The sequence below is a fragment of the Corvus cornix genome, chromosome 1A, assembly GCF_000738735.6.
Source record: "Corvus cornix cornix isolate S_Up_H32 chromosome 1A, ASM73873v5, whole genome shotgun sequence".
NCBI lineage: Eukaryota > Metazoa > Chordata > Aves > Passeriformes > Corvidae > Corvus > Corvus cornix.
In genome coordinates, this window is record NC_047057.1 from 8,171,180 (window position 1) to 8,196,479 (window position 25,300).

General features: G+C 37.8%; 1 protein-coding gene across 2 annotated transcripts in view; it reads left to right on the top strand.

Annotated features, from left to right (window-relative positions):
• The window catches only part of SEMA3A (semaphorin 3A), a 237,616-nt gene that overhangs the window by 120,987 nt on the left and 91,329 nt on the right, over positions 1–25,300 (top strand). For both annotated transcript variants that reach the window (XM_039571065.1, XM_019283654.3), the window contains 2 exons: positions 1,312–1,374; positions 17,793–17,912. In XM_039571065.1, the coding sequence (XP_039426999.1) occupies positions 1,312–1,374; positions 17,793–17,912 (183 nt within the window). The remainder of the gene's footprint in view (positions 1–1,311; positions 1,375–17,792; positions 17,913–25,300) is intronic.

Sequence of the window (25,300 nt, forward strand, 5' to 3'; positions counted from 1 at the left end):
GCCCTGGAGCTCAAACTTCACCAGTTGTTGCTTCTACCATGTAAGAAAACTCAGGTTTCTGTATAAATGCTGATGGCAACATCAAAACTCAAAAAGCCAAATTTTTCAGTGTATTAAAGCCAGTTTGACTTAACTGTCTTTTAAACCAAATTAGAGGAGAGAGAATTACTGTGAGACTAAGGAAAAAGAACATCTGATTTGAAATACAGTGGTTTGAAAAATACTGAGATTTTTGCCCAAAACTTGAACTAAACTTGAACCGGTCGTTTTGGGATATCTGAGAAGTTTGGTTAATGTTTTTCAACCTAGTAAATTTAAATTTTCACATCTCTGCACATTTTAAGCTGAGAATAGCAACAGGAAGTAGTGGGAATCCTCTGAGAGAGAATGTGCTCATAAAATTTTCAACCTTATTTTATAGACTTACGATGTTTGATTGCTGTTTGGACTTCATTAAAAAAATTTTGAATTTAAAAAATGTTGCAAACTGTATTTTCAAATATCATCTATAACATCTCCTTTGACCCCTTTCGTCCTCTACATTCCATCTTTTTTCTTTAATATTTTGCCTTTTGCTTTCTATTAACAAACTATATTGAACACCAAGACTGTAATCCAGACTTAAGGACATTCATATTGCATTATCTGAGGCTCCCAAATGAATAGCCTGGCATTTTATGGGAAGATCATGTTTTATTCTATATGTAATTCCTAAAAGCTTTTCAAAGAAACATGAATAATTGACTGTGAGGGTCTTTGGATTTTCTCTGTATGAGGTGAGATCCATTTTCTGCTAAGCTAACACTACAGAAAACCTAGATTTAGGATTAGTTGTGTTAGGGTAGCTCTATAGGAACAGCATAAACATGTTTTGATGGTATGATACTTTTCAAATACTATAGCTCCTTTTTTATTATTTAATTAACTGAACTAGTGCAAGAGTGAACTATTAGATACCCTGAAGAGGCAAACACCTCATTTCTGATGCTGACTCTAATGTGTGATTATATTTCTATTACATGAGATTTAAAAGATTAAAGAAACACTTAATGGAGAGTCAACCTTCTTATCATTAGGGCTGAAGATTCACAGCTGAAATTCACAATGCAGACAGTATTTCAAGATTGTTTTTTCTGTGACACCTATTATCCCAATATTTCATTTCTTTGTTGTCAAATTTTAAGAAAGAAAAGGAAATAAGGAAAAGAAGGGGGGGAAGATAAACTGGATAAAGGGACTAGCATTTGGCCTGCAATTTGTGAATGCTGAAGCATGAAATAACACAATGTGATTTTTGTTTTGTGTCTTTAGATTGTTTGGCCTGTATCACATTCCCGAAGGGATGAGTGCAAGTGGGCTGGAAAAGATATTGTGGTAAGTACAAATCTTTTTAGCATTTTTTTCCTTTTATAAAACATTGTAAATATTTTATTATGTCCCACTGTGTTAATTCTTGAAGTATTTTTCCTGCTCTGTAAGGTCACACTCTGATCATAACTTCAGTCTTGAGTTTTCTCAGTCCTCTTATATAGAAATTTTGTCTTCATGACCAAGGGTTTCAGTTTATAAATGGAAATCATGCAGATGAACTAGAATTTATCTACCAAAAAAAAAAAACAAACCAAAAAACAAAACAGTAAGAAAGAGAAGATAGAAGAAATAACAGAATAAGAGATATTGACCCTGGAATACTCATCTCCTGATGAGAAGGTACATAATATTCTGACCCATTTTTGCCCTGCTCCAGGTCCCAGTCCTCAAGGGAGTTCCAAGAAGTGCTTTCTCTTTGTAGCATCTCTCTGGAGCCAGTGGGTTCCCCAGAGCTCTTCCCTGCTTGGAGTTCACAGCAATATTGAGGTCAAAGTGGTTTTAACATTCTTCATCAGTTTTAGTGCCTCAGGAACGACACTGCTACGCTGGGCATCGTTTTCTGAACATTTTCTCTCATTCCTCTGTACATCATATTCCCTGTATTTATGAAGTAAGAGAGACATAGCCAGTAGCCCCCAAACAGCAATCATTCCAAACTGATAATAACTGTCTTCTTTATAGGAACAGTGTGGGAAATAGGGCTGAAAAAGGGGAAAAAAAGATAAAAAATACATGCATGCAATGAGCCAAACAAATACTTGCATAGCAAAGCCAAATGGGAAATCATCGTGGCTGCCAAGGTATAAGTGAGAGTGGAACTTGGCCCCGTGTGTATATGCTATTGGCCTGATTTTCAGAGATGATTCTGTAAAATATTCATAATGCCAACCATATGCCTCTAGAGAGCTCCATTTGAATAATTTCCTAGGTCATAATAAAAATAGTCTTATCAGTCTTTACCTAGGCCATAGAGGACAGTTGTCTTCAAAAAAAGCCATCTGGGAACAGTAGAGGTAGATTGGGTAAAAACTAAGAAATATGGGCTAAGCTAAATATGTGATGGGATAGCTGAAATGCCAGATACCTAGGCTATCTCATTACATAGAAATAATACATTTAAGTTAATCCATGCTCGTGTCCACAAATAATTTTCAGGAGTACTTTGCAAGGTAAGCCTAGAATATCTAGTATTCAAGGTTAAAAAAAAAGGGCTAGTGTTAAATATGTGAGCAAATTAACTAACCTTGCTACTTCATCTCATATGAAGTATTATGATATTCCATTAAGTAGATTTTTTCCATGGCTGGAGTAAAAACCTAGAAAACTAATAAGAGATTCAGTGCCTAGAATGAAAGTATATGCTTATCCTTTTTAAATAATTATTTTTAGAAATTCACCATAGTAAGAAAGAGTATGCTTTACACATTGCACTAAGCTGATTCTAATTCAGCGTAGTTGTTTAAAATTGTAGAGACACACATTCTGGAGTAAGCTGGGAGGTTCAGGTCCCCATCCTTTGAGTGTGGTGAGCTTGAGAGGACTGCTTATACTGTAACTTCTATTCACCTTGATTCTTTTGCTTCCTGTGATACTAGGACAGCTACACCTGCTGCTCACGAGTAGAAGGTAAAGCCCACACCACATTGCACTGGAGTGTGTGACCCTGGTAGTAGATCCTGTAAGATTGTGTGGGGTGGTTTTTTTGGTTGCTTTTTTTTTTAAACTCTAAAGTTCTCTAGAGGAGTAGGTGAGAAATGAAATAAACACATAGGTGAGATGTAATATGGGTCCAGTTTTCAGTAGGCAACTAGAAAGAGGGAATACACAACTTGATGTGTTCAGAACATCATATTTTAATATTTACAGCTACCTGTTCTTGCCATAAAACAGTGCATTACAACATATTTAATGCAACTGCTTTAAGTCTAATTACAGATAATTTAAAAAAACTGATTATTCTTGCCTCCTTTAAGTCATCGTCAGTACCTTGGGAGTGTGAAATATAAAGGCCATAAAAATAACACAGCAGACTCTTATTAGAGGGAACAAGAGAAAAAGAAGACAAATAAAGTGACATATAAACCAGGCTTGATTTAATACTGCTTTCAGCATGTACCACGTCTAAGATATTATATACTCCTCACTTGTGATAGTTCAAAACTTTCTACATGACAGTCTATACTTCTACATTGAGGTCTTTTTAAAAAAAACCCTCCTTTTAATTATTGATCTCCAGGGTAAGTCAGTGCTGAAAATGCAAGTCCCCACTAATGGGCCAGGTGCACTGCAGCAGCTGCAGCCCAAGCATAACCCCAGCCCTGCCCCACTGCTAACCTCAGCTATGACCTCTGAGATTTCCTCTCATAATTGTAAGAGGTAATTCAGCGTTGTTTTCACTCCTTCAGAGGGATTCCTTATCCTGATGCTGTCAGTCATGCCAGTCCCAGCACAGCAGGCTTGTGTCTCAGGAAGGTCCACACGGGATTTGAGGAGAGCAGCCAACAGGGCCTATTCCTGCTCTCCTGCTACCCCTTTGTTACTTAAACAGTCATTTTAATTTCTGTTTCCTAAAGGGCTTAGTATATATTATTTACTTAAGCTTTACTCACTGTTTAGGTAGATAGAACTTTTAAAGTGTGCTTTGGATCTTCTTCCATATGAGTAAGCTGAGAAGAGTTGCTGAAAGACCCCCACCTCAGCTATGCAGTACCTACTTAGAGCAGGACTTCTCTAAAGAACGTTAACTGCTACACTTTCCCTCAAAATTATAGACTTTTTCCAATAAAATCATAATTACTGTCCCATGTAAGCACTTAGCATTACAATATATTTCCATTTCCTCAGTACAGAGTATCACAAGCACCAAAGTAACATTGTTCATGAAAAATTAAAGTCTATAAATAATAAGTAAGAGACTTATGTAATTCAACTAAATGAGCAATTCTGTGAGGATTTCTTGCTATTCTGGACTTCAGTGTCTTATTTGATCTATTCTGGTTTCTGTAAGTCTTGTAAATATTTCTCATGATTCCTGGCCAGACCTTGGGAATGATCAAAGAAGACAAAGTCTCTACAGAATATTTCTCAGCTTTTATACTAAACTTACTGAACAGTCATACTGCTAGTCGTATTTCTCACTAGTGAGCCTCAATATTTCATTTAAAAGTCGTACAGTCACCTGGGCCCCTACAAAAACACATGGCAAACTCTGCATTACATGTGGGTTAAATAATAGCTAACTGAAGGAAAAAGAAAAAAAAAAAGTGGCTGCAATTTCATTCTGACATTCCTAGGATATCATAAACCAGCAAAGCAAAGCTTGGGTGCTTTACAAAAGTTATCAGAAGCACTAATTAGCTTTGCAGGTAGTCATAGGGTAAGGATATGTTCCTAACGGGAAACCTCATTTAGTCCTTAAACGATTAATTAGCTTTAAAAATTTTGGCTGCTGTTTAGTTGATACATCTCTGCATTAGATTTGGCTGAGGCACTGTAGCAATAGTTCACAAATTACACAATTAATCAAGGAAATTCCTATTAAAGAGTACAATAGGTTTCTATGACATGAAAGCTTAAAAGATGTGTTTCTGAAGGGCACCTTAGGATGTTATTTTCAAGTGTGACTTGACTATCCAATTTATTTAGCCACTTTTAAAGATTCCAGGTCAAATTAAATTGTTGAAATAGTCCCTTCTGGCCTTGACATGTATAAATCTATAAAATTTCCGTAGGTACTTTAACAAAGTCACGTAGGAGAAGCTGCACGATGACAGACACTTACACACACTTAGCATACTGTAAGATACCAGCCTCTCCTTGGATGTTTCTGGTGAGAAATATACGTTGATGTACAAACAGATACAAAGAGTACCAAGTACTTTTACTTGGTACCAGCAAGTTTCTACATCTGCTCTGTCACATGAACATACACAGTTACATACATACAGGTCCAGAAAGAGTTACACTTTGTGTATACAGCTGAAGTGTACCAGCACATTTGCATGTGGGTAAGCACTGACTGTATTGTAATTTATAGGAGATAGACATCTACCTGGGCTATTTCATTGCAATTAAATTTTACCTAGTTATTATCTCTTACCTGATTCCAGCTGTGCGTAACTTTTTTATGCTTAATAGTTCTCTTGACAGCAGTTTGGAATCACTTCAGATCAGAATCCTATTTCCAGTGACAAAGCAGCAAGGCTCTTTACACTGCACATATTTGATGACATAGCCATATTCTGTGCATGCTTCTTTGCATTCAAGTGTGGCTGGCACCTAATTATTCAATTTATTGTTCATGCAAGTAGAATCACATGACTGTCATTTAATTCACCATCTAATTTTTTACAATAATATTTAAAGCCAAAATGTTCACATGCCATCTTAGTTTGTGCTTCCTTTAAAGTTTTCTATCCCCTCCCTAAAATATAGGAAGGGAGGGGATGGATCTGTAGGCTTATGGATTCATCAGTGTGCAATTTGGAAAGAAAGAAAAAACAAAAAAAACCCAGAAAGTAAAAAGTGACTCGACAAGTGTCCCTCAGCCATATCTGGTGATGCTTTGGAAAAACACAGCTAGAAATAATTGAACACTAGTCCCTTTAACTCATTTTATTACTGTTGTTGCCTTAGGGAAAACAGAGGAACATGGAGGGAGAAAGTAAAAGTAATTCTTTTCATCTGTTATTGTAAACAAAGATCTGAAGAGGGAATCTGAAAATTAAATATACAATGCTGGCTGAATCTAGAAAGCATGTTTCTAAATTCATCTGACAGGCACAACTTTTCCGGTCAAATTACCTCTGGCCCTTTGGGTGTGCCAAAGAGAAGTTCATTCCTTTTTGTCAGGGTTCTTCCTTTGGAGGACATCTACAGCCAAACGTCCAGCTTTTCTCCCACCAACCTTCATTGCCAGACCTTTTTCCTTTCTGGCTTCCTGTCTCCAGCATAGCAGTAAAATTCTTTAGCAAAGCCTAAAGACCCAGGATGCCCACCCAGCCTGGGGAAAAGACAAAGGTGAATGTCTCCTGTCCAGATGGGCTAAAATGAGTAAAAATCCAAAGAAACAGGTCTCAAATGAGTTTGGGGACAGAATTTACTCTCAGTATGACCTACTACAAGAGGAAAAGTGGTTTTTGTGACGTGTAAGACAAATAGTGCCAGAGCATATTCCTTCCTAGTCTATCAACTGTCCCAGTTAGTATCCTGCGTTTTTTAGCTCGAGGGCTGCTCACTCTTTCCTCTTGTCCATGTTCTTTAATGTGGACACAATTTCCTACCAAAGCATTCCTTACCATTGGGGGGAGATGAGAGTGAGACATTTGTAAGCAGTGTGCTGCTGCAATACTACTGCTTTGGAAAACTGCTGTGCATAGACTACAAACAAAGGAGAAACTCAGATGGGGCAGAAAAAACCCTCAAAACCTACAACCACTTCACTCAGAGGTGAACTGGGCTTGGTAAAAAAGGGGTTAAGGACATTGGAATCTTTCAAAGTCCTGTGGAGCTCTCAAACAGACCTTCCCCCCCAGGAACTTCTGGTTGTGCCAGCTCCAGTTCTTGGATGGACCCCCACAACACACCAGCATAAAGCCTTATTTATGGCTTATTGCAGATGTTGATCCTACAGCTTGTGTTCATTTAGGCATTTGCATATATTTCTTTCTATGAACTGACCAAGGCAAATCAGTTACTGTAAGGTAATAACTTGAGTCCTTACACAGAGGAAGAATTAAGTTGGCAGTTGTTCAGATTTTCATATTTTACCCATTTATGTATCATGGGAAGTCATTTAAGGCTTTCAGTATGGGGAACAAATTGATATAGATCAAGGAGAAAGCTAATTGTCCAATTTTGGGCTTATTTTTCTGTTATAGGTATGACTATAGAAATTTGCTTCTGAAGGAAATTTAATATTCAGCAAATTTAATGCTGTCTTGCAGAAATTTTTTCTTCGTTGCTTTGGAAATACAAAGTCAGAGTTAGAAAAGGGGAAGTAAAGGAGAAATGAAGGAAAAATAATTCCCAAAATTACGGGGTTTAATTTTCTATCAATATGTGTTCCTCATGAGCCCTCATTTGGCCTTGGCAAAGTCTGAGAATTATTTATGGCTGAGTTTCCAGCTATTGCTGTTTCAAAATGTTATTGGGTAATTCCATGTTATAATTTACAGCACCCCAAGATGGACAGAGTAAATTTATTCTTCATACATTTCTTTCCAGAAAAACACATTAACTGGATGACTGGTAGAAATGATAGATATGTTTAGTCCCTGGTTTTTTTCAGGGCTTCAGTCTGAAGCTCATGAAGTTAAAGAAAAACCTTTTCTTTGGTGCCAGTCACATTTTACTTTTTTTTCCCCTAGATTTGCTTCACATTGTGTCTATTCTCTTTGTGATTATCTATTGTTTTAATAAAAGTTAATTTTAAAATTAAGGATAGGTCTGCTCTGAAAGATCACATATCACAGTTCCTCTGTTCATCTATACTCAAGATGTGGTCACTATATCTCTATTAATTTAGGCCACAAATAATTTTTTCTGTAGTTCTATTACTTACATACACTGAAAATATGTCTACTTAATTTCTCCCTGCTGCACACGAGTTAAAATATTGTCTTTTTTTCTTTTGTAGTAACTAAGAGAACTAAAGGGAAAGTTCTTAAAATAACCTAGGAAATAATATGCAATTTTTTCTCTTCCATTCTTGATTGTTTGTTGTTATTCTGACGGAGTGGTGGAATCTCTGTTGGATTAAGTAATCTATTCATGTCTTGTTCCCTTAGGTAATTCCTTTCTGATTAACATTTTCCAAAACCTTTAGGTTACTATACATGTATCATGAATACATATATAGACAGAGAAAAAAAATCCAACCAACAAAAAGATAACAACATGCCCCCCAAAACCATTCAACAAACTCACATTTCAGCAATTTCACTTGGGTGCCAAATTTTTACTGAGTGGTAATTGTAAGCTTCTGCCACTTACTGTTTCTCTGGTTTAGCATCTCTGTCATGTCACAGCAGTTTAATATCCCCACAGAAATTTCCAGCTTCCCACAGTAAGACATGTGTAACCTCCTAGAGTAGCTTACACAGTGTATTTATTTACAGCCACACACACTGCTAAGCAACTGCCCCTTGGAGATGCCACAGTCTTTTGCTTCCTTTCAACACTTCATAGTTTTACCTTCACTTTCAACACACGAGTTTGGAGTATACTTATCTGAGGTGGCTATGAGTGGAAGTCATAAGAGGATATGCCTGTACTATGCTGAAAAAAGGCAAGCTGACTGATCTGGAGCCTGAGCATCTTATGTGCCTGTAACAGGCTTGGCAACTCGTTTGTCTGAAATACTCCACCCAATTAGCAGGTGTTGATCCAATTCGGAAAGGCAGGGTGCAATCTGATTTCTCCAGGAGACAGGTGATTACTCCACCCAGATGGAAGAGATAGATGAGAGACACTCCTTAGATCTAGGCTGTGGTTGCAACTTAAATTGCTGCTGGGCTTGGTGAGACTGCCTGAGCTGAAACCCAACACTAGTGTACATTTCTTTGCTAATAAAGCCTGCTCATATTGTGGGGGAAGTTTACTCTGTAGAACAAAACAGTTTTTAAAAAAGTTAAGGTCAGAAAAGAACTGGCTTCTGCTTGACCTCAAGGCTTCCCAGTATTTTGAGTTATTTCTTAAGTACTCTTCTGTTCCTAGAAAAAGTTATTTTGTGCTGTAGGAAATGCATACTGCTGAAAAACAACAATTCAAAATAAAGGAAGCTTGCTAGAACTCATGGAAAGGTTTAATATGCAACAGTCATCTATGCCTGCAAAACCTAAAAACCCACTTGTTTGCTGGACTGCATCTGCAGAAGACTTTGGTTTGTCTTGTTCACTGTGCATTAACCAGATGAACAAAAATATGACATAGTCATTAAATCAGGTATTTTGTGCTGCAGCCTTTTTGTGGCATCCCTCTAGCTGTTCACATGTCTGGAAAATTTATTATATGCATCTTCTGAATGAAGATTTCAGGGCTTGAAACATGTTTTGTTGTTTGAACATACTGAATGCAGAAAAAAATTGTGGAAATTTAACTTCCAAAGATCACTAGGTCAAATGGTTAGTGCTAATGACAAAGATTTAGAGGTCCGATGTGTCAAGGGAGGCATCTTCAAAGCATGGCTTCTAATCACTTCTTTAAATGGCTTCTGGATTAAGATTGTTTTCAGGACAGACCCCAGGGAATATCCCACCCAGCTCAGCTACCTCCATGCTTAGCCTCAGTGGTAAACCCTGGGCCAAATGACCAAATACCAGTAATGACCCAGATTTGCAAGTGGGTAGGTAGGCAGGCAGGGAGACATCTTGTGTTTTGCCCTCACTAACACGAAGGCAGAACCAGAGAAGCTTTCCATCTGCTGTGCAAGTGTACTGACAGTACAACTGTTTGCTAATATGGCTTGCAGTTTTGTGGCTTGAAGGAATCAGGATATATTTGCACCTTTTTTTGCTGGCTTTTTTAAATCATCTGCTTTCTTGCCTTCTTTTTTCTTGTCTTGATGCTTTAATGGTTTAAATTCACGCAGACATCCTGCAACTTGAGTAAATTATACGCTTTAAATATTCTCAAGAACTCTTGTCATATCAAAAAATCAGACAGGTAACAGGCATAACTTAATTGGAAAGATAACTGGAAGCACAGTAAGCTGTACTATACAACCAAAAATTTCTTATCAACCCTTATCAGTCTGAAGTTTCACAGGGCATATCTTGTCAGCAGAGGAAAATTTAGGTATGAAACTAATCAATGGTTCCTGTGCAATGCTGGCAGTGGTCACCATGCCTAGGAATAGAGTCACTTATGACATCTTCAAAGGAGTCAGATCCCCCAAATGACAATACCATATAATCCTGTGATTCTGTAGATCCTGTAGATCCTGTAGATCACAATCCAGCGTAAGGGCCACTGAATCTGGGGATCTGTCAGCTTTGAAAAATTAGGCATATTCTTGGTTTGTATTTGATTTGCATGTGTGTGTGTGATGAAATGCACACTGCTTGTAAGGCTTTGACAAATGGGGGATGTAACCACCAAGAAGTAAGGTAATAGAAACCCCTTTCTGTAACACAGACCCCAACACTTCAACTTGCTTCACTCAGCACTGCAGACTAGCTTTTCAGAGGGTAAGACTATAAAACATTGATCCTGCTAATTGCAAGGTACAATGATGATAAAAAGGGGATGTAAATGATGGTATTGATCCCAGCTGCAAGGGGTGAACAGTCATAAATCACAGTTTGCAAATGTTTCCACGCCAGCTGTCCTCCCCCACTCTAAAATCATGCACCTGCCTATACAGGTTCAGCTGGAAGGTTATCTCATGGAGTAGAGGTGCCAGGCAGGATTTCCCCACCCATTAGGGCCTGCACACAGCTTCCAGTACCTGGGGACTTTCCTGTTCCTGCCCATATTAACACAGTAGCTCTGCAGCACTGTTGCCAACCAGCCTACTCCAATAAAATAAAATTTTAAAAGACCATTTCATTTTAACAGGACCCAAAGAATTTGCTTTGTTCAATGCTTATTCTGGGTCTGTTGAGGCAGACTCTGCGCTTGGACCAATATTTTTCCAAATGTTACTGTAATAAAAAGAGGGACACAGCAATAATTTTTAAATAATGTTACTGCATTTTACGAAATCTTGCACCCAAACAGCAGGAGCTGTGAAAGCACACACGATGCAGAGCTCACCCCGAAGAGGCTTCCTCGCCCATGCTTACTGACATGCTGAAGTCTTTGCCGGGTCTAGCTGAGAATCCATCATCTGTGTACATGGCAATCACACATATATTTATTGCACTAACACTTCAGAAATATTTTCCTTGAAACAATGCTGCTCCATGCTGAAAAAGATATCTGCCAGTACTGACTGAACTGATGGCAGCCAGCAGTAGCCCACCAGAAAAAGAAAGAAGTTAAAAAGCTCCCTGATAAACCTGGAACATCTTTCAGCAGTGTGATAAACTTGAATGACAGCAGTAATATCAGGGATTACTTATTTTCCATGGATATCCCTGACCTCATTGCTTGAAAATTCAACTAATGGGACAGAAGAAGGAAAAAAAAAGTAAACATAATAATTAACCTCTTGCATGGAACTTCAAATGAAAGCTGTCCATCCATTTTGATTTAAGACACAAAACACGTATTTATTTTGCTTGTCCAGCTGTTAGATGATAGTTCTAAATCCCCTTGTCCATCCGGTTTAGACAAAATCTTATGATATTTTAATCACTTGGCTATGTGGAAAGGCTGATATAAAGGAAGAATGCATTACTGGGTCTGATGCTTATCTGGATTAAATCAGCAGAAAACTGTTGAAGCTAATGATAATGTAAAGGATCATTTAGTCTTCTACTTACTGCCCTACATAATCTGGCCACTTGCATTTGCTGTAATATCTAAGAAGCAGTATGGACATCAATGTTGGTTTAAAAAAAATGAAACCACTTTCTTAAAATATGGAGAAACATCTGGATATTAGTTAGTCACAGGGACTTACCCTTCAACTTAAAAAGATGCCATTAAAAACTCTTTGCTGTGTTAGTAATCCATAGAGGAGAGATAATTACTGGAAACTCCTAAAACCCACCTAAATTCTGTTTTAATTTTCATACGTGGAGCAGATGTTTTGACAGATGGATGGACTTTATTTTTGTAACTGTCCGGGAAAAGTCTGCATAACACAGCCTAATCAGTGTTACATATCTTTACTGTTTGTTTTTCAATCTTTCTGCATTTGGCTCTTATTCTTTTGGTTGCAGGCATTTTCTTTGTAATTTATTTTGTCAGGCTAATCTCTCTCTGCATAAGCCCTTCTATCAACTTGATATATAAATATTAGAAAACTCTTAAAAAATAAATCTGTCTGTTTGGTTTGTAAGTCAGATACATTGATCTTCATATAGTGGGTGCCCTTCTGGAAAACCTAATTAACACTTTATCTCCTCTTCAAGACAGGCCCTCTGCCCTTATAGCTGGTACATAATATTTGAAATTAAAATTTTGAGTTAAGACACCTGTCCAGACACACTGGACCTCTTTTACTTTAATTCACACTCTGAATGTGACAGTCTAATAATTTCTTAAGTTGTTCTACAAGTAGGACTTTAGTGTAGCAGAATTTGCAGCTGAGTTGGTGCTGTGGCTGCGTTACCGTAGTATGATGCAAACTCTTTTAGCCACTTTCATTTCAATAAATCATTAGCGTGGAACTGAGGATCTGAACCCCACAACTTCCTCAGAATTGTCTAGAGGAAGTGTAAACATGTTCATTGTACGTGGAGTTCAATCCTTTTTCCCACTCAGGAATGCCCAGTGAATTTCTGGGGCGTGTTCCCTCCAGGTGGCCAAATGTACCTTTAACTTCCAGACCCAAGGTAGAATGGCTTCAACTGGATGCCCTGGTGCACTTATACACCAAACTAGCCCCAGGAAAGCCTGTAGGAGCTGCTTGGGCTTTGGTGAAGGTTATGGTCCACATTCCTTCAAACAGAGAAACAAACTGGGTTGTGCTCAAGGTTTGTGGTGACTGCTGCAGCTACTGCACGTCACCATTCCTTTGGCTATGCTTTGTAGGTTGGCAATTCTGCCATCACAACTGTTTGCAGACACAGATCCAGCAGTTATATACATAAAAAAGTAGCTATCTAAAGAAGTTCTCTGTGTCAGAAAAGAGAGAGGAAGACCTTGCAGGCTGTGCTAGAAGGTCTCAGACATGATGTAGGGATTTAGTTGCTTGGATTTTCAGATAGAGGCACTTCTGTACAAGGCCAAAGGCAGAACCTAAAGCTCTTGTGCAAACCTTAGAGCATTTATTGAAATATAAATGAGGATTAATCCTCTCCAGGGGTAGGCAAGATAAATTAGTGGGTATTTTGAGGACTGCAGTAACTCCCACGTGATGTACCTTGTTACAGTACCTAATTTTCCCTTTGAATATCTACTTCAATCAGTCTATGCCATATGCAAGCACTTATGCTTTCTGCTCTATGTATGTATATATAAACTCAAGCTTTAGGGCATAAACCAGTGGTTACCTTCATGTAGACAAGAAAAGTTTCCTAATATTAAACTATCCATTATAATGAAGATTATTAGGAGCAAGAATTTGTAATGATTCACTATGATGGTCCCAGTGCTCCTCTTCTTTAACGTTTATTTTCATAACCCATCCATGTAATACTTTCCTGCCTACAGAGAGATCTTTCAAACCTTGCATTCATTTTCATTCACATTATTAGGCTAAAAGTATTTAAACTCCCTCAACACCCTGCTCTCAAGTATGTAAAAAACCAATTTCCACCCGGAAAATAATTTTTTTTAAGTCTAATTTCTTTCTTCATCTGTTTTGCTTGACAAAGTACAATATCCAAAGGGTATGGATATGCCCAGAATATGTTCTCTTAAAACAACATCCCTTTCTTGGGGAAAGTAAAAATGGATACAAAAGCACTGGGCGGCCGCACAAGCAGACAAAGTGTTTAAATTCCCTGAGAATTTGTTCCTTACAGCTTCTGCCTCTGGGTTACCTCCTCTTCCTCTGGTGGATGCTTTCCCCTGTCTGCCGTATTTTCTGAGATACTACATGCCTTTTGTTGTCTTTGTCTTCCTTTCAGTGCCTTACACTCTGCAGTCATACAGTGAAGTGCCTCGTCCTGCTGGCACAGACCTTCACACCAACAATATAGTGCTAGCCCGGGGGTCTGGAAGGGGAAGACTCTGCTGCCAAGTGGGACAAGCCCAGTTGGAGACACCCAAGTCATTCCAGGCCTCCAGCCAAGGGGGTTGGGGAGTTGCTTTGTAGTCGAGTTGACGTAGCCACCAGTGTCGGCACCAGCAGAGCTGCCTGCCAGGTTTCACGAGTGATGGTGCCTGGATGCCACTAAAGGAGTCGTCCTGTGAGGGCAGGAATGGGGAGACCGAGTGGGAATAGGAGTCAGTCACACAAGTCTTACATAGTGGCAGACCCAAACTGTGTTCAGGGCACACACATTTTCCATGATACCTTCTTTGTCATACACATGTGCTGAGATTCAGAGTCTCTGCAAATTATTCTAAGCTGTTAAAGTTGGTTTATTACAGATTTGTGGGAAGCTATTTTGTCCCAGAGTCACGTAAACCAGGAAAACCCAATATTCACCATCCCAAAGCAAACTCTTGCTAAATTCAGAGTATAAAAGGACGAGGTACAACATTTCGACACATAATGGGGTACCTGTGCAGCTGCACTTGAGCACAATTAGACAAAGGAAGGAGTCTGAGATGGAAATCCGTGTGCCTGTTGGTATTGTTCCAGGGAGAATAGCATCGTCTCCCAGGCAGGGCAGAAACTTCACTTTGAACTTCCTGAGTTGACAAGGGCTTAAATCAGAACTGTAACTTTACTTTGATGTCATTTATTGTGGTTTAATACCCCTCTTTATTTATTTTTTTACTACCATGTAAAATATATAAAGAAACCTAATCTGGTAGAGCGGTGTATGAGAATTTACTGAATAGACCTTAATGGTTCCTTTATGCAGCTATAAAACAGAGGGGAGCTATAAGAGCAGTCTGAACTGGACTAGGAACCTTAAATGTTATATAAATTTATTTGTCATAGTCAAAGGTTTATTGCTGTAGGTATTTACCTTCCCCATTGTTTAACTAGGTTGTGTATTTCTCAGACAACTAATGTAAAAAACACCCTGTACAAGAGCTTGAAAGCAAGGATGAATAAGCTAAATCTGATTTTGGAAATACCTTGTACATTTGGAGTCACTTTACTGATATTTTCTCATTTACACTACTACCAATCCTCTGGATATTCAAATATGGCTATGATAGGGTTAATCCACCTTCTCCTATAGGCTGATCTGGAATAATTCAGTGAAGGTGGTGATAGAATTTTTCTTAATTTCATCCGCAAAAATCAAAGTAGACACCTGCCCCTAATCTAAGTAGGGTTTTTCCATCTCACTTTTAAAGCATTAGCTATCTAATACCTTCTTGCTGTATGTTACAGATAAGCAGCTGAACGATCTCAGTGGGTTGGAGAACGGTGTTAATAATGCCAAAGCTGTGTGTTTAGCCCCTGTCAGGGCCATTCACTGAGGAGTTGGACTTGATGATCCTTGTGGGTCCCTTCCAACTCAGAATATTCTGTGATTATGGGATTCTGAGTACATGTACAGTCACAGGTGGTGTATTGCTGTAAATCAGAATAATTCCTCTGAAATCAGCACAATTAATTCACACTGGCTGTGGATCCAGCCCATCTACTCACAGCATCTTGTATGTGGCCACCAGCCTCTAACACTTCATGTTCTTCAGGTAGGTAGTTTTAAAACTTTAATGAAGGGTAGTAGTAGACCATAAAGACATTTTTAAAATCATGATACATTAAACCTGACAAGGCAAAGCGCTGTCCTAGTGAAATTGTGTTATGTTTATATCTGGCCAGATACAACTCTTAAGTGAGAAACTTCTAATTTATTTAATAATGCACACACATCATTGCTCAATTTTAAATTATGTGGAGTCAAAGTCAGATGCTCTATCTGAAACACAGAATATCAGAATTTAGGAAAGGATCTATTTCAGTTTTGTTAATGTGACATGAATTTGGGGTATTTGCCCATTTTACTCTTGTAAGCATTGAATTATTAATACACTTTCATGGGTTTTCCGTATTTCTTTTATTTAAAGCAGCAAAGAACAACAACATTAATAAAAATATATAAACATATTTTTTTTACAATTTATGCCAGGTATTTGCTTAGTACTCTACCATATGACAGTGGAAAGCAGTCTGTGGATAAACATAATAAATGTATGCACATGCTTATACTTGTGTGTGGGAAGAGTAAGAGTGGACCAGAAATTGTGTGTGTTTTTATTAAGAAAGGTCAGAATGGAAAGAATTGAGAGTATCATCGATCTCTATTTCTTTCAATTTCCTGTTGGATTACCTTAACTATCTCTATGTTTTCCATTTCTGTTGAAAAGATAAGTTTACAGCAGTAAGTCAGGGACGTAGTAAGATTCTGTATGCTTTTCTCTGGGTGCTCTTTTTAATACATTGCCATTTTCTGTTATGCAAATATACAATAAAATTGTAAGAGCAATGTCTTTCCAGTACAGTCCTTTGTGTGAGGCAGGGAATCAGTGTTTCATCTGTGTAAGTTCATTGCTTTCCCTGTGGTGGCCTAAGGCATGCCTCAAACTGCACATGCATTTTCCTGGCAGAGCCTTTATTTTGTGTTCGGGAATATCTGGTTTAATTAGCAAGCAAGTTACAGAGAGGGAGGACGCCAGTCAAGGAGATTTCTGTGGGGGCGGTAGCTCAGGTGGTGTTTCCATGGGCCCTGGTCCACTTGGAAAGGTAGAGTTGAGCACTGTACCAAAAAAGTAATCAAATATGCAGAGGAAATTTTTTCTCATCTTAAACACAAACCTTAGTGGAAATATTTAATTTTTTTGTTGTCATTTTCCTTTTGTTTGAAATCCATTTTTTTCAATAGTGTCTGTAGACCGACTCACAGGCATTGACATATTTCTTTTCAATGTTAGACCTGATTGAAATAAAAATATTAAACAAATGGAAGAAGTTGTCCTCTTGGCTATCCATTTTAATTACATTAGTCATTAATGATGACAGTTTTGTTAACAGATAATAGATAGTGTTTGTACTAGGGATTGTTAGTGTTGCTATTAAGCTTTAATTTGCTGAGATTTAAAATAAGTCATGATGGATAATTTATTTAGGAAGAAAACATAAAGTCCAAGTCTTGCAAAGCTTACATTCTAGGGGCTGTCAATGACTGTATGGAAGTTTAACATATGTATTCATATGTGTAAGACTGGCCCCTAGACACAGACAGTGGGGGTGAGGCAGCAGTCATATGATTGTTAAAAATGCTGTATCAATGATTTGGTTTTCATCAACTCCTTCCATCTGGCCCATTTTTCTTCTAATTGTTACTTAATTGAATACAAGCAAACAGTTGGTCCATTTTTCTTCATTATTTCATTCTGACACATTTCTATAAATGGGTTTTGTCTTACAAACACAGCAATAGCATAAATTACAAAGATGAAGCATGTCTGAAACAAAAATTAGGACTTTTTTTCTGTAATTTTTTCTTTAGGGTTGGATGCTTTATTAAATAGCAACCAAAGATATTTAAATGAGAAATTAAATCAGGCTATTTATTAAATGCTTAGCAGTAAACAATGTTATAAACAGCATGAAATGATCACACTTTACAAATCTGTTCATTCAGCCATATATCTCTAACACGGAAGAGCTCCCATTAGTCAGAATCACTGAATTAACTCTATGAATAATTTTTATTTTCTCCTTTTCTTTGCAGAGAGAATGTGCTAATTTCATCAAGGTGCTTAAGGCTTACAACCAAACCCACCTGTACGCTTGTGGAACAGGGGCTTTTCATCCAGTCTGCACCTATATTGAAGTTGGAAGCCATCCTGAGGTAAACTATCTTAAAACAATATTTTTCTCTTTCCTCTTTTTAATCTTTATTGGTGTTTACCTATGATCTCTTGCTGCCAAAATGCACTCTCACTAGTTTCTGTGGCTTGGGAAGCAAATCTGGTAAGACCTGCTCCTGAATCAGGTGCTGACGTGCTGATTGATAAATCACAGCAGAATCTCTAACTTTTCTCCCCTGCACAGCATCCCTTCCCCCAGGGGCTTAAATAAGTATAAGTAGGCCCATTCTACCGTGCTCATGAAGTTAAAAAGCACTCTTCTTTTTAATAGTTGGGACAGGTACCAGGTGTAAGAGGGGTAGTTCAACCACTGTGTTTATTCTGGGCCCAACACTGTCTTTAGTTTCCTGCCAGTCAGTACAGTCTGACACCACCTCAGCTTTCTCCCAGCTGAGAATTAAAATAGTGTCACACCTTCATAAATCCCCCTTCTCAGATTTGTCCTAACACACAGTTAGGACAGTTTTTCATATGTGACCTAGGTTTTGTTTCCTTAGTTTTTTGTGAAAAAGAAATCACTCTCTTTTCACCCATTTCTTTAATCTCTTGTTGATTTTTGCTTAGTATTGCAGAATTCTTGCGGTAGTTCTTGTACCGTTTTGTCAGAGATCATCATAACTAAACAGATAAGCATGGTCTTCCGTGGTAAAAAGCAGACTCACTCACAGGAAGGCACTGGTTTTCCTGGCTGAAGATTTGACTAGAATGCCTCTATGCTGCCCTTCAATACTTTTTCTCTCCAGAACAGCCAATCTCTTATTTTTCTGTTAAGATGAGTATGTAATATAAGTTAGTCCCCTTTACTGTATTTTCTGTCTGGCTTACCTGAGTATTGCTCAATGGAGTGTTTCAGTTTAGCAGTCAGACTCCTGATCTGCTTTCAGCATTTATGGGTATGTTTTACTGGTGAATCCATAATTGTGTTACTTGTAGCTTCTGTGATCTTCAAAAAACCAGCTCTTTCAAGTTACCTTATGCTTTTGCAATTCAGGTTTGCAGATTTCCTTGTAAATAAAAACATCATTGTTGAATGAATGAGGACTATTTCTTCTCATAGAAAAATTAACAGACCCTTTGAGTGTTGACTTCATAGTCTGGGAACTATTTTTCCCTATGAAAATGTCTTTTGATATTTGAAACATAAGTCTTTAAAATGTTCTAAGAACAAGGTTTTGAAGGGATAAGGGAGCTGCAGAGCAGAAAGGGTTTTGTTCATATTCTTTAATGCTTTATTACAATGCATTCTTGGCAATTAGTGATTGTCTCTTGACCACACACAGTATGTCATTGCTTACTGCATTAAACAGATTCTCTGCTTCCTGAGATCCATTTGGGAATTGGTAGACATATTAATTAACTCTAGTTCCGTAAGATGTGTGTCAATCAATCCTTGGCTATCTGCCAAGGGAATCTATCTGTGCAGAGATAGCTTGTATGAGGTCATTTAGTTCTACATTTGGCTGTTTTATTGCTGTACCATAAAACTAACACACACTTTATCAAGGATTTATAGAAATGATGATCAGGGATGAGAGGCCAGATCCAACCTTAGTTTAACATTCTGGGTTTTTAAAGTCTTGAATCAATGATGCATTTGGCCCTGGAGTGAAAGAGGAGGTTTGTTTTAGCTTTTTAGCAGTCCCTAACTATAAATAAAATCTAAATTCTTGGGGGACTTTTTTGTTCTTTGGGGTTTTTTTTTCATTTATGCAGTAAGGTTCTAAGTCCCCCTTTGCCCGAATCATTCTCATGACCCTTGGTTTCACCTTTGCAAATGAGGGAAATTAGGAGTATGTTTATCTGAATTGCCTTGGACACCATTGGCTTTTGTTTTCCTTTAGATAATTAAGCTATGAGTGAAATCATCTTCACCTGCCTTTCCAGTGGCACAAGTTTCTGTGTCCTCTGGAGAGTTGTGCAGGAGGGTTTACTGCTTTTTCAGGCCAGGTCTGCCCATGTGGAGAGAAAGTGAGGCAGGAAGGAGGCAGTGTACCCACCTCTTCTTGAGCTTTGCCAAATCTAACAGTCAGCCTGGGTTCTGTCTCTTTAAAGGGTGAAAATCAGATTAATAAATTAATTTATTAGATTTGCAATGAAAAATATTTTGTCCCTTCTCTCAGCTAGAGCCTGCTCCTTCTTTTCCCATACTACCTAGCCAGGCATTTCAGATGTGCTTCTCCTCTGGGAGCTGAGGAAGAGGAGGGTGCTTGATTGACAGTAGCTATTAGAGACACCATGAATGAGGGGGATACAATATTAACCCCTGCACCCCTGCACACTGCATCTGTGAGAGCCAGATGGTTTATGTTCTCATGTCGGACAGCAGCACTGGATGTCAAAGGGCCATTGCTTCTGTACCATGTAGAGTTTATACCTCCCTCGCATACTATAAAAGGTAAAAGTATAAGCAAAGACAAGCAGTTGATTATGAGTTAAAAACTGACATCTAAGACACTTCCTGAAGATTTCTTTTCTGCCACAACACTTGTGGAAAATTAACTGACTTCACCATCTGCTTATTTCTTTTTCAAGCACTTACAAAGGTAAATGTGAACTGATTAGGGGAATAGTCAGGGAATGTTCCTACTCTCTAGTACGACTGCTTGTTTTTCTGAGCTTGGAATGTAACCCACCTGCCTGAATCCAATGGAGAAGAGGAAATCAGTGTGTGCCAAACTGAAGAGGGTAGAGAAGTAAAATTTAAAGAAAAGAGTGGCAAGTGATAGAGGAGACTCTGGAAGCAATTGGAGTAGGCTGCAGGAGGCTGGAATATGGTACAGTTTTTATGACTGGGGAAAGGAAGTAAATTACTTTGTGTGACAGTCATAAAGTAATGGGAATATGAATTGTTATATCTGTTGAATATCTCTTTGATATGAAGCAGTGTATCACAGCCCCATTCCATACCTGAAGAAAATAATTTCTGGTGATGGAACTAGGCAGGTTTAATTGAGTCTGATGAAGTACAGTATAAGAAGTAATAATAAAAAGCTAAAAGGATATGAACAGCATGCTGTGCATCTGATTAAAAATGATGTGTGTGAATGTATACAACCTAGTATGTTGTGAATTACACCGCAGTCTGAGGAGTAAAGCAGACTAATCTTCGCTTAAATCCATTCCAGATGTGTAAGTGAATAACCACAGTATTTAGAGGGAAGAATAAAGTTAATGTTTCAATAGTCTTTAAGCACGTAAGCCATGAGGAAGCAGGAAAGAACATATTTAGAGAGAATGTAGTATGTGGATATGCAGAAAATACCTGAGGGCAGCCAAATTTAAAGCTTGATATCATCCATTTTATGTGCATGAGTTTAGGGGAGATGACCTAACACAGAAACCTACACAAACTTCAGGGATCTGGGGTTAGGCAATATATAGCATTCTGTCCTCATAATGCAATACAACACAAGAAACCAATTACCAGACAAAACAAGAAAGTGATTAGTACAGCTGTGTTTTGCACCCACTGACTTCTGAGGAAACTGGGCTGGATGTGTAGGAATGTTTTACTTAATGGTTGCAAAATTACAGAAGTCAGATCTGTGCATGAAAGGAACAAATCCAACTGCAGGGAGACACAGAGGTGCATTAAACCCCCTAGAAATTCACAACAGGATGCAGAATGCACCTGCCTGTGCATGCCTGAGCAGGGGGAAGGAGCCCTGCTCCCTTTCCCCGGGGCTCCCTTTGGGGTAGTTTGAGTGAATCAGCCGGGAACAGTCCTGTTTCAGTAAGAACAGGATTTTCCATTTACTTTACCCTTACATACAGGTGGAGGTGTAGAGAATGCCCTATAGTACCTTTTTTATTTTTTTTTTAATGCTCAGACAGTCATTGCAAGAGCTTTACAAAATTGTTTGCCAGATCTTCAGCAGGAATACATTAGGGTTTCTTCAGCAGAGGTAAATCAATAGGTGCTGTCTGAAGAACTAACCCAGCTTCTTTTTTTGTCTCCTAATTCCAAATTTCTTGTCATTGTCCAACAGATTAAAACTAATTTTAAACTGCGTGAACTTAAAAGATCTGGGATCACTTTACTTGCAGGTTATTTCTCAATCAATAAAGAAGGTTTAAATTCAGTTTAGATTTATGATGTACATAAAACATTAAGTTATTGCATATGAAGTTATATAATGCTACCACCTGTAACATATTTTCTTTTTCCGGACTCTGTGTATTTTAAAAATCTTTGGTTGAACTCATAAAATTTTGCTGAAATATACTTTCCACTCTTTTTTATCCCTTCTTTACTTCATATTAGAAGAGGTTCAGAGTGCATTTCTTAAGTAATGGACATCCTGTTCTGACACATTTATGCACCTCTCTTGTTGTCTCTCTGTGTATATTATATATATATATATATATATATAGTGATGGAAGAGCATTTTTTTCCTAAAATAATGACTTTGAAGAAACACATTAATTGAAGGATCAATGCTACTGCTGGTACTACACATGTTGTATTTTTCTAATGTAAAAATTCAGGATGAAACATTGATTTCAGTAGTAGTAGATGTGGCATAAATTAGACTAACTTCATTGAAGACAGCAGACCTGTGTCAATTTACATCAGTCAAGATTCTGAGCTGTGGTTTTTAAGTGAAACATTAGAGCAAATGATTTTTTAAGTTAAAAATCACCTGAGGCTAGTTTTCTTTCCGTCTAATTAACTATACCTTCATATGGTATTTATATGCTTATATAGAGAAAATGTGAAGGAAAAGGACACTGTTAAAGGATTACTCTCATTTTTGATGGAACTGTTACATGTGACATACTCATTCTAAGCATCACTATAATCACAGAGAAATGCCATCAAAAGATCTAGTTTATAGACTGCAATAACCTTCCTTAGTTCACAGGTGCTTTAACTTTTCAAACTTCCAGATACCCTGTTACTATAGTACAGGAAAATAAAACTGAAGAGCCAGAACTCTAGCTTAGGAGCAGTGTAAGTACCTTTTAGAGCACTTCTTTCCATTGCATGAGTAGTTTTACCATGGAGAAATAGAAAACATCTCTAAGATGTTCGAAGACTGATGTACTTGACCTTGCGTCATAAAAAGCTGAGCAGTGATTTCTGCGATACAGGGAAATCCCAGGCACTAGAACATTTTGCTGTATTAATGTTCTTGTCTGTGGAAGATGGCAGGTAACAGGATTGTCAGTGCTAGGCACCCATCTGTTCAGGCACCTCACAGGATCAGTGGCTGAAATCACAAAACAAAGGGGCTTGAGTCCTCTGGAGGTGATGAGTCTGTAAACCATCACTTCTGCTGCTCCACATGACATTGATTTCCAGTCCCTTAGGCTACCCTGTGTAAAAATACTTCACACAAAACCAGGCTTTTCACACGTGTACAATTTACCTTCACTTGTTAAAAAAGAATAAATCTTGTCATAGCTATCACCTTCTTAGCATATTATTTAAGTGTATGGTTTTCTGTAAAGTTATATGTAGCTATATATAGCATTTAATTATTTTTCCAAGCCATAATTCATTATGGCATTGTTTGGGAAGGGATGTGATATGGGAACTTTTCAACGACCCAAATACAACATTTACAAGAGGAGTAGAGGGAAATGGGAGAGAACATGACAGTCCTTTCTCATATGACAATCTAAGTGAATCAGTTGTTCTGGTAAGGTCTGACAAGTATTTCAGTAAGGAAACCAGGATGTGCTGTTGGAAGCTCTACACATTTTTAAGCACTGTCAGGCAGAAGTACACATTTCTTATAGGTTGAGTGCCACGTCCCAAATAGCACCTCCTGTTATGTTGTATTATCATGTGATAAAATTACAGAAGTAGAAGGTCACCACAAAGAAGTAACTTGATTCCCATTTAAAAGAGTTTTTGAGAAACTCCATAAACCCCTTTGTAAACAAATATTAATCAGGTTCATGGTTAAATGCTATTATTTATGAAGGCCTGTCTTTGAATACACTGCAGATCTCCTTTGACTTTAGCTATATTTGGAACACTTGCTTCGCTAAAGGAGAAGTTAAACCAGGAAAACTCAGATTTTTCAAAACTTCATCCTGTCATCCGCAAGCAAAATATATTTCCAATAAACATTTATTTCCAGAGCAGATCCTTTAAAGTAGGACTATTAGGCTTTATGTGATAACTTAGCTGTCAGAATAGTTTAATTTATGAGGTAAACTTCTCTCAACTGAATAGCACACATGGCAGCAATGGCTGACATCTTTCCTACCCCTCACTGTTGGGAAAGTCTACACAGCTGCAGTGGATATTTCATCCTCAGCAAAGTGGGACACTAAAACCAAAAATTTTGAATTTTTTTTTCCCAAGTACCTTATTTTATCAAGATAAGAATCTACTTCTGAATAAAAATTATAATGCATACTAAACTGTTAATGTAAAACACACAATAAAAGTATGATAAATTAAATATGTAGGTAGTCTTTGTTATCCTGGTATATTCAATTAAGGAGGATGTGCCTTTATGACAGCTGAATGCTTGACAATTAGGTGATCCATTTGACCTTCCATTTACCAATGTAAAAGTGTATTTGTAAGGATAGGGCTATTCCAGATCATAAGTATGCAGAGGATGTGGCTCAATATCTTAAAATTCAGATGTGGTACAAATACCATTTTTGGAGGGAAAGTACTTAGCAAAGTGGTCATGCTTTAATCACTGACAGGAAATACGAACATTGTAGGTTTTGAGCTGTCATTTAGTGCATCCAGTCCTGTCCTTGCATATTTCATAATTACACCTAAGCAATTTGGAATATATTTATGTCTGAAGTGACAAAGTCAGTAATTATGTCTGAGGCTCACTCTGAGATTTACAAGTTGAACATTTACATGCAGGAAATGAAATCAAGTTTTAAACTAACACAAGTGAAAACAGTGTAGTGGCTATTTTATTTCTTCACCTTTATTCCTCAGACTACATGGTTGAGGGTAAAATGGAAGCACAGTTCTTTAGTAAGTCATACTGAGTGGAGGTATAAGATATGATGAGAAACAGAACAAAGACATGGAATTTACAACTGCAAGGGCCATTTGTTGCACAGCAGAAACCACTAATGAAACCCTAATCACTATTCAAGTCTGATCATTTCAGCTATTCAGCAACTAACTTTTGTTTAGGACTTGATAAATATATCCAAATTGCTATGGCAGACCTCCCAGTTCATTCTTAAGAAACCAAGCCACACAAAACCAAACTGAAAAACAAACTCTAGAACCATATTAATTTAATATTACTTTATACAGATCTTTTAAAGAAAATGTAAGTGGAAGTCACTCTGCAGGTGATGGTCCAGCACTCTGCAGTTTGGTTTTAAATAAAACAAATAAAACCCTGAGATGAAGGAGAACTAGTAAGGA